This window comes from Opisthorchis viverrini (genome assembly GCF_000715545.1).
Source record: "Opisthorchis viverrini unplaced genomic scaffold opera_v5_107, whole genome shotgun sequence".
Taxonomy (NCBI): Eukaryota; Metazoa; Platyhelminthes; class Trematoda; order Opisthorchiida; family Opisthorchiidae; genus Opisthorchis; species Opisthorchis viverrini.
Genome location: NW_008751763.1, coordinates 1,187,158 through 1,197,707, shown reverse-complemented (window position 1 = coordinate 1,197,707; position 10,550 = coordinate 1,187,158). Strand labels below are relative to the sequence as shown.

Here is a 10,550-nt window from a genome sequence, read left to right as displayed (position 1 = left end):
GCAGCAGAGCATTCAGGGCGTCGTAAAACCTGTCTTTGACGGCGTCGGAGCTGCAGTCAGTTGGGACGTAGGCAGACACGATAAACAGGCATCTATCAACTTGCCGCTTGTGAGACTCCTTCACAGACGTTGCCAGATGTACCAATTTGCACAGAGGTGACTATCAACAGGTATCCAGTCAAGTAAGGATACTTCCGCCAGGTGACTTACGATGATACAAACCCCTGCACATCCCACCGCAGCGGCCTCTGGATCACTAGCGGTGCGCAGCCGGAAGCGAGTGGAGACTGACGGGGCGGTTAACTCAATCACTGTGCTTGCATTTTGAATTCTCGTTTCTGAGACACGGCACACATCAATGCCAAGCGAGTCCAGTGTGAGTGCAAGAGCAGCTTGTTGTCCTGCTTGCTTCCGAGTGCGGACATAGAACGCGGCCAGATAGACAGGGTGTCGTGGCTTGAGGACTGATTTGGAGATTCCTGAAGATGTCTGCACCATGTAACGAGTAGATGCTGCACGCAAAACCGATGCATGACGAACGGAGTCATCAGTCCTAAGTGCTGGGCCTACAAGGAGAAAGTTATTGATCCGGTGGGGAGAGGGAGAAGAAAAAGTATTTGAAAGAGAAAGAAGGGAGTTCTCAGCAGTAGCCTGTTTTTGCCCTGCTGTGTTCAGCAAGTAAGGCGACCCACCTGATGGCACCACGCGACGGCCGATGTGGCATGAGAGTATTGTTAGTTGTGAATGTCATTGTTGTGCGAGGGCTGGGATACTGCCAGGATGCCCACACCTAGACAGGGGGACGATTAGGGTCCCCAACCAAAGTCTTTGGCTCAAAAGCCTAACCGCAAGGCAGCGGTGTTTTGCGAAGCAAATGCATTACCATTTCTACGGAATAAGTCGCCTGGAGGGTCAGGAGACTGTGTTCGTCAGATCTCTAACCATTGACCAACCTGGTATGAGAGACTGTGCCGCGGGACACTTCCAAGTATAGCTCAATGGATCGCTGAGGTGCGCAAACTGTCACTCCATGGTGAGGTCCATTCTCTTCGTGACGGTGGTTAACAACTGATGTGGTACCAGTTGCTGATGAGCACACACTAAAGATGTGAGCCTAAAGTTCAGGTTTATTGTTCCCTGGCCCAAAGGTAAATCCTACTGAACATGTTCTTAGTAGGTCTCTCAACCATTGTACCTGGAAAACATCCACGCGCAAAACTGAAAATATAACTTCCGTTGAAGCCTTTCCAGCTTCATCCTAACACTTCTGTTTCGTCATGTAAAGATGCATTATCGGAAGTGCTTCCTTGCAAGCTTCTGTTGTGGTTATTTCGGCAGTGATGTGAATACTCGTACTTCCAGTAGAAGCACAGTGTAATAGGACACCAAGTCAAACGGGTGCCAGGCATACGAGGGTACCGAAAACAAAATGCCACTGTTGGGAACCAAGAAGAGCAGGATAGTTATGACATGCCTGGCAGGACTGCCCGTGACCCTTCGGAGCAACCAACTGATCAATGGTCTTCGTCAGGAGCACATTCTGTTGACAATAACAGAAGTTACTCTTCAAGGGCTGGAACTACGGCTAACTGTATGTCAATGAAGATGTCGTGAGGGCATTTCATTTGTTTCATACGGGGACTTCTCTTGAATGCTGTGTTCTCAGGCATCCTTCTTTCTAAAGATGACGTATGGCCCGTGATGCGTGTTTGAACGTTTCAACAGGTTTGAACACCTGTTCTCTGAACAAACAGAACATTATTAACTATTCGCTTCTGGGTTAGAGATTTCCTGGTCAAGTCAGCAAGATAATATCAAGGCATACTTCCATATCTCACTCAGATCACGGGGGAAAAGAATGATGGTAATTGCTCCGATCGTACGATTTCTGTCTGTGAACAGTTGTTGCACGCAATCCCAGGGATTGAAAGTTGAGGGCTGCTTAAAACCAACACAATGAAAATCTCATGACTGCTGAGCTAAAGAGTATGAAGATTGCGGAGATTACAAAACATGACGTCAGTGTTTGTCGGCCCCCCCCCCCCCCTCACCTATGGACTGAAAAAAGCAACGTGTTGCTTTCAATATCCAAGTAGGTTCTGTGTGTGTGTGTGTGTGTGTGTGTGTGTGTGTGTGTGTGGAAATGTGTATAGTCTGTCTGCCAATCACCCAGTGTTAGTTGATTAAACCAAGACAGGCTAAGAAAACTGCACCGGGCTACCACCTGGACTACTATTGCTCATTTATAGCTTTCCAACCAAACCCACGGCCACACCCTAAGCGCGCAGTCTGTCCGGCGATTCACAACCAAGCAGACGTGTAATATCATACTGTCCGAAATCTCAGTCATAATTTTGACCAATAAAATGCATGCCTACGGTTTTCCGACGCACTGGTGCGGCGAGGTGGGTTTCTAATAATAGCAGTGTTCTGACCAAGGTTGAGTAAGCTGGCGGTAAATGTTTACCGCCTAACCGAAGGTGGGCGAACCGGTTGTATCGATCTGCAAGAAAGACTGTTGTTCTGGTTGTGTGGATCGTCTGAAGAAACAGTCGGAAACCGTAGAAACTCGGTGAATGCGATTAGACTACATAATTTAGCGGGTTATAACAAATCTACTCAATCTACAGAATGCAAGCCATTTCACCTTCTGTCGGTGGGAGGGGATATTTTAGTCGTTCACATAACACGGGTGTGAAAACATGTTTTGAAGTTAGCATTTAAGTGATTCTAGGTATTTTCACTTAATTTCAAACCAACCTAAGCAGAAAAGAGTAGTTTTACGGATCCCACAAGGACAAGGAATTATTTCTCGGAACAAACTGATCTGGGCTTGTACAATAGCACCAAACCCAGTACCAGCTTGTAGTCGAGACGACGATGTGATGGATAAACTGTAAGGCACTGTGGATCTGTCCTACCTTACTTAGTGCTTGCCAGTGGCAGAAGGCAACCTTTCGCTCAAAGTCGCTTTTTTATGTCATTAGGAGCGATCACTTTTTACTGAACTCGTCAAAGTCGTAGATAATGGAGAATGTTTGAATAATCATCAAAAACAGTTGCTTCACAAATCACATCAAGAATTGATTGATCTAAATTCGTCCGTAGCCTTCTGATTCCTTCCCAATTCGGAGGTCACAAGGTAATGGTAGGAGCTCTAATTTGAACGTCGAACTATATGTTTGTTCACTCGTTGCTAAGTATGTCTACTAACTCCCTTAACGAGAATTTCATTCCAAGTTGTGATCATCGCTATGTTCTGCAAAACATTTGACCTTATTTGTGTAAGTATTTGTGCAGTGCTTTGCACTCATTACCGGTTTGATTGACCTCAGTCAGCATTATGAATATGTGAACTGTTTCGAAGGAAAACAACAGCATGCACGCAGTCTGCGCAAAACCGAGACACGTTGTTCGACACATGCACCCAGTTGCATGTTCACTTTGGTCTCAACGGAGAATTCTCAACAGAATCCCTGTTGAACTTCTGGTTTATGATATTTTTCTTCAGCTAAATGTGCTGCACAAATGGCGTCTTAGCTGCCTCTCGAGATACTGAAGTATTTTCTCACACAGGGTCACTGAAAACTCCTAGATAGCCCACGATCACTCCCGCTTGCTTTTTGGGCTCATCAGGTAGGCGCGACTCCCAAGTTACCATCGGCCCTATGTTCTACGTGATAGGTCCAAACAAGGGCGAAACCACTTGTTGGTCGCTAGACTTTTGAATGGGCTTATCAGTAGTTTCCTTAAACAAGGCAAAAATTTAAACGTAGCCCTACATTTACCACAGAGTAAGACAATAATGGTTTTGGTGTCTTTGAAGGACGGGAGCTATTTCTTCAGAGCATTGTTTCCGTCAGGAGCAGGTGAGAGCTTTCTTAAGTGCTTCTGGGTGAAAGTATCCCCGCTAAATGAAAATATTACGGGCTTCCTTAAGGATGTCCGACGTGGAGGATTGCGGTATTTCTGAAAGGCCTGCTGCGCCTTCGGCTTATGGTATGAAATTAAAAGTCATTTTTTCCTCTAGAATATAAAAGAATAATATCTGTCTTTTGGGGAATGGCTGATCGGTACACAATTTACGCATCGTTACTTCTAGCATGTATGCTCTAGATTGACTAGCTTCTTCCCTTGGTTTCATTGGTATAATGTTTCCAGGCTTGTTAGGTAGAGCTATGGATGTTGGATGATATATCTCAAACGCTAAGGACTTCAGGTAATTTCAACCATCCACTCAGAACCGCTGATAGCAGCCTGCTAAATTCTGTCCAACTCTTGAATTAGTTTCGCAGTGATTGGTTTCCGAAAACGCACAGTCGAGTATACAGGTGACGACAACGCTTTTAGTTCCTCTTATTGAGAACTCGCTATTCATAAGGTTGCTGAAAACTCTTCGGCAGCTCAAGGACGGTTTCATTATTCCACGGGCTCATCAGGCAGGCACAGTCCTACAGTATCCATCGGCTTTACGTTCCACTTAAACTCAAATTGGGCGCTAATCGTGAGGTACACTCATTTGCAAAGTAATCTGATTCTGGCTAGAAACTTGATTAAACCCAAGCTGAATCTATCTTTTATGGTGGATTCTGAAAAGTGCAGTGTATGGTATACTTTACCTAGATTGTGAATAAACTTTATCTTTATCACATCGTATGTGGAACACCTGACCCAGAGGCATCAAGTGGCGGTAGTCCTAGGACGATTGAGAACTCCTCTGGTGTGTGTGTGTGTGTGTATGTATGAAGGTAACAGGATGCACCGGAGCAACCATATGCATACCAGGGGACTACATCAACATGGTGTGTGTGTGTGTGCATCCAGTTTGCTAGCAGGTGGCTATACAATCAAACAGCTGTCACTGTGACACGTCGTTGTCCCGACATTGTTTATCGTCAGACTGTCAATCTCATTCCCGTTCACTGCCTCTTTTTTCCGCCTGTAGACGATGATTTATTCTCTTTGCTCGTAGCCACTAACCAGTATCAGACAATCTGGTGAACAACCAGAGACCACTGGGATGGAGGGGAAATTCCGCTGACCTGGAAGTCATGGGCGCCATCACTAGAACAGTAGTTAGCTTCTTACAGAATGGGACAACAAGGTGTTTGTGGCCTCAGTGGGAGCACTGATGACAAACTGGACATAAAAATAAACCTTGTTTGGAAGATGAGCTCTACTGGTATCCCACTCAACGGAGAGCTCGAATAGCTGAAGTGTGTTCAACGAAATCTTCTACCGGAAGCTCTGGAAGACCTCACAGTGATAGCTTCTAAAAACGTCTAAGTGAGTCGTGCATCACAATGACCTTCACCACTTATGTGTGAAGGTGAGCTTGCTAAGGTCAACAGATGTGGCAGTCCGACTCAAGAAGGGGGCCCCCAGAAGAGAGGGTACCTAGCAGGAAAGTCTATAGCAAGCGTTCTCCACCGGATTACAGTAAGATGTCTTGTCTCTGGAGAGGACATTCCAAACTTCCTAGGGATATAGCGATTTCGCCTTCAGAGGAACGATTTCCCCTCTGAAGGAAAGCCATGAATCTCATGAGCTGAAAGAAAAACACAGCAGAGGGCTTCGCTATTGGGGAGAATGTTGGTAGTTCAGGTGGAGTAGATTGTGGTCATCCAAAACTACTGACTCATCACAACGCTGTCCAATAACGCGCTGATAATTACACCTCGATAAGGACAGAAAGCTGTAATTAAGAGCTGTAAAAGGGTGGGAATTCAGAGCAAGCAACCTGATATCCATAGGGAGAACGATCAGGAACGAGATGCCCACACCTTTCAACAGTTTTGGGCTAAACAAATCTGATCGTTAAGCCGAAGCAAGACGTCATCTGCGGGATTCACCCATCATTTGCAAAACCTCACCAACGCCAGCCCTGTGCCAGCTCAACGCAAAGGGACATCAATATTAATTAGTCCATGCGACCAGGAAGTGGTCGCATGCTCACATCTGGGATCATTCATATTGCGTGTCCTCTAGAGTCTTCAACCGCAAGCAAGGAGGATCGTGATAACCCTGGACTTCAAAAATATCCCACTCGAACGTTGCTTACTTAATTTCGAGTTATCGTATCATGGCCCATTCCATGTAAAGCTCTGAGCCAAAAGGGTTTCAATGAGGAAACAGCACTTTCCTTCGTAGACGGTGATCTTGTTTGCATGATACATTAACCTTTACCTGATAGGTTTATTTGTTCCTCGGCTGCTTTTGGTTAGCTAAATTTCGTCATCATTTCGTCACTAGCACGCTGCAACTTGCTAGCCCCTGCCATAATATGAGGGCATCGGTTATCAAATGCACGACGTCACAACACATGTAATTACTCTTTCAGGTCAAGTAGCATGTCGTGTGCACTCCTTTTCTGGGGGCATATCTTAGCCGATGATCACTGCGTAGGTTGCTTCAAAGTAGATTTTGTGGAATCTGCCACGATATTTCCGCGATTTTTCTACCACCCGGAACATCATTGTTTTTTGTCTTACACAGTCCACTCTGACCCTGTAGATGCCGATAACTCATTTCTCCTGTGGTGACCGATCTTAGAGAGCAAGGTCAGTTGAGGCTTTACTGTATCCATCTACCATCCAGCCAAAAATCTGCTCCATAGGTGTAATAACAATGTTTCGATTGTCTAGCATCAGACGCGGAATCGATTGCGGTAGGTCACTTCTATCTACGCAAAATTGGAAAAATGCGGGTATTTCTGTGGGGTGAGTCAATACTCCTAAATTGACTACCACCTAGGAGAATCTTCTGTGAGGCAATTGCTAGGTCGTAAGATTACGAACTTGTCATGCTGTTCATGCTGTTTTTTGGATTAAGTGTCAGTGTCGACTCATTCAATCTCAGGTACGTTTAGGCACACCTGCTCACCACAGACGTATCGAGCTACCATAAGTTTTTTCTATCGGTGGGAGTAGATTACACTTGACCAGAATAAAGGGTTTGCTGTAGGTGCAGAGCATCAACATTAGTTCAGACAATTCGACGTCAGTTGTGTGGTTTGAATGCGTGTGGGTTGCTCGTGGTTGGTACAAGGGATTAGTCACCTTCGTGTAATCGATTTAGACGACCCTGGATTTCGAACTCGATTTCCATTGGTCCAATCGGAGATGCCGCAGTGTGCTTGTTTCGTGCTTGGTCTCATTTGCGTCCGTGCGCACATAGGAGTTACCACAGATTCACGTCTGTTCACGGGATGATTACCGCTGATCACTTGAAGATACCTGTCTTTTGCATGTTGCTGTTCGCGTTATCTGCTAAAAACAATAACGTTTCTACAGGAAGTGCGCAAGAGATATCGGGTTAAAGTTAACCTAAACAACAAAACGGACCATGGTGGTGAGAAAAACCCGGTGGGCTTTGTTCTTTCGGGTGGAGCATGCGTGCCATCGGTCGACAGCACGCCAACCCTCTCTCAGGTTAAGCCCAATTCGACATGAGACAAGGCTATCAGGGCGCTGTTTCCCAGCTAGCACGCCATAGCGATAGCTTCATTCCGGTAAAAAGCTGCCCATTAGTGCTGTTTGCCAACTTCTCCACATGTCGTCCACGAAGAAAGGATGACATCTATTGTGGTTTCATCCAGCATTCAATGTCGAACTCTGTCCAAAGAAAGGGCGACAAGCAGCTGTGGAATGTAAATAACCTAGCAACATTTTGTATCCCACAGTCTCATACTAGTGTATATGTCTTAGGAGAAACCACATGGACGGAGTTGCCTAACGTGGACTCTTCTGAAAGTGATCTGCTCAGGGAATGAACAAGTGTACGTATACTGTCAAGGTGCTTCAAGTACACACATCATTACGTGAATCTTCCAGTTGTAACAGTTTTTCTTTAGGGCCCATCCAATTCAATGTAGTGGGGTTCTATCTTGAGTCCATTTTTATTGTTCAAAGGGTAAAGTGGCTTCTGTTCGACTGCTGAAGGATTTCCATTAAGAGAGATTTACGTTCAGGAGAAAACTGGAATCACAAAAATTGTTGCAATATGGAAATTATTCATAAAGTGGGAGGCGTTCAACTTGGTTAGTTGTGACAGCAAAAAGCCTATCGAGACGCTAGAGGAGTCATTTTTCACTAACTGGCAGTTTGATATGGATATCTTATCTGCTGGAAACTTTTGTTAATTGTATCACAACTAAATGAAAAGGCCGTGTGGTGTATGAAGCTGATAATAAATTAAATACAGAGGATATGTTAAAGTGTGTTCTTGGTTAAACGTGGACTACCGACAAAATTGCCAGGCAGTCAGTAGGGTGAAGAAGAACTAAGTCTGAAGTCTAGTCAGGAAAACGAGTTAGGAAGGCGGTAAGGAAATAGTAGGAGTGGATACATGGAACAATAACGTGAACAAACAAGTCGATTCTAAGAACATTCACGTTTGAGTTTAAGGTACAGGAAGCGTCCTAAGAGAGAAAGTGATTCGGAAATTTGTTCGGTCGTATTTGTTCGGTTACAGGTTGGGCTTCGTATTGTGTGTTCCTAGGTTGAAGCAATAGTAGCAAGAATATAGGTGTCTCGATTCAAATGGTGTGCAGTTGTCACCTGCAAGTGCCAGCGTAATGCATATATACTACTGATAAAATGAGTAGAGTCTGGTTGGGTGTCAAAGTGTCATCTTATCTGATGGGAGGTTGGCACGAAAATTATGAGACTTCTTGATAATGCTTGTTCATTATTGCTTAGAATTCAAAGAAAGTCCAGGAGAGTTCAAAGAGATGCTTGAGAATGTTCACTTTTCAAATAATCTGTGCAAATGAAGGCTTTATTTTCGTGTCTGATGGCTGGTAACCCGTTAGTTCGTTGGGCCGGAGCGGACTATTTCCATTTTCACCTGCTCTTTCGGGTAGTAAGCCTTGATCGCGTTACACACAAATGAATTGGGGAACACGTTGAATATTACATTCGCACGCATGACAGGTCAGTCGCGGGTGAGTGCAGCATTGTCTGCCGGACAAACTGCCTATCTGTACAAAACTAACCTCAAAGGCTGCTGTCTAGGTGATGTATCATGGCACCGGCTCCAGTGCAGTAACAATCTCCTACGTCACATAATCAGAACCGGTCAGTGGGTGCTCCAACGCTAGACGCACTTTCATTCAACCACCCTTCCACCCGGTAGGCAAATTACACTGTATTGTTATCCGAAATGGGAGGGGCTTGTGTTACCTGGCAACCAGAATGAGGTCGAAGCGGCTCAATCAAAAGGAAATGGGGAAAACAATACCCATAACCGTAGAGGAATGTACAGACCAGGAACTGCCGCGAAACAATGAAACGAGTGACAAGCTTGGCTATTTTTGTGACGCAACATCAGAAGCTGATTTCCTATTGCAGAGTGATACACATATTGTTCTTCTTATTCCAGGCAGACAGCTTCAGTGACGTAGTTCTAATCTTACCGTTATCACCCCCATGCTTGTATGTGCGGAGCCGAACCATGTGACCATTATACACACCAACACACAACCCGTGTAGGAAACTTTGGTTGACGATGATGACGGTGGACATGATTCTCGACACCTAGAGCAATAACCGCGATACAACCATGATGAAAGAACACACTTGTAAGGAAATGGGAGCATTAAAAGTGGGGGGTATATATGAAAAACTATCTCAATTCGTCTGGGTATTGTGAAGGAATCAGGGATGGGGCACAGCTTAACTGATGATGGTGTCCCATTCATCATTTGCAGGGTCGTCGGTTGGACCGTCTGGCCCAAACGACCGATACCGGACAAGCAAGAACAAGTTCTGTTCTGACGGCCAGTTCAGAGTTCTCTGTCTGTGCGGTACTAAGGTTCCCAGTCCGAATGTCACTAGCTCGCAGCTCCAAATAAGGAATGAATGATGGTAAACAAAGTTGATGAGCTCTAATCGAGGATGAAGTTGACCAGCTTACCCTCCTTTTGACGCGGAATAACAAGAGAACCACAGAACCATAGGATCTGTGGTGATGTGAACAGCGCAACGGATATTGAGGATAAAGTTTTGCCTTTGGTGCTATCTACTCAGAAAGTGATGGTTTGGTCGTTGGTACTCATTATCATCATCACCATCGACAGAAACACCAGAAAAGAACACTGTTGATTCACTGCCGTAGTAGATGTGCAATCCATAATGGTACTTGGGGTGGGATACTGCCATGACGCCCAGACCTGGACAGGAGAATGACCAGGGTCCTCAACCTAAGCCTCTGACTCAATATCCTAAGCACAAGGCAGCGATGTTTTGACGTAAGATCGTCAGAGCAGCCTACATTTTTGGGGGTAAAGTCCCCACACATGTTTCAACCCTCAACCTAGAGGACCAGGGAACCGTGGTGGTCCGACCTCCACCCACTGATTGCCAAATGATGAGACGGCATGAACTCTTTCGATGCGGCAGCGAATTCAAATGCACCTACGAGCGGCTGATATATTCTCTCCGGCGGTCTAGTTCTGTCAATAAACGGCTTGGCATGAGTGATAAAAAACTGGCGTGACGGTATGCTTGTGTATGGGAGGCTAAATTTAATTAAGGATGACTAAGCCAGAC

General features: G+C 45.3%; 1 protein-coding gene across 1 annotated transcript; it reads left to right on the top strand.

Moving 5' to 3' along the window:
• Nucleotides 1–1,429: 1,429 nt before the first annotated feature.
• T265_05599 (hypothetical protein) lies at nt 1,430–9,853 on the top strand (the record flags this gene model as incomplete). The annotated part of the gene is made up of 3 exons (XM_009170651.1): nt 1,430–1,591; nt 4,382–4,582; nt 9,710–9,853. The coding sequence occupies 3 exons, from the start codon at nt 1,430–1,432 to the stop codon at nt 9,851–9,853; spliced, it is 507 nt and encodes a 168-aa protein (XP_009168915.1).
• Between the last annotated feature and the right edge of the window lie 697 nt (nt 9,854–10,550).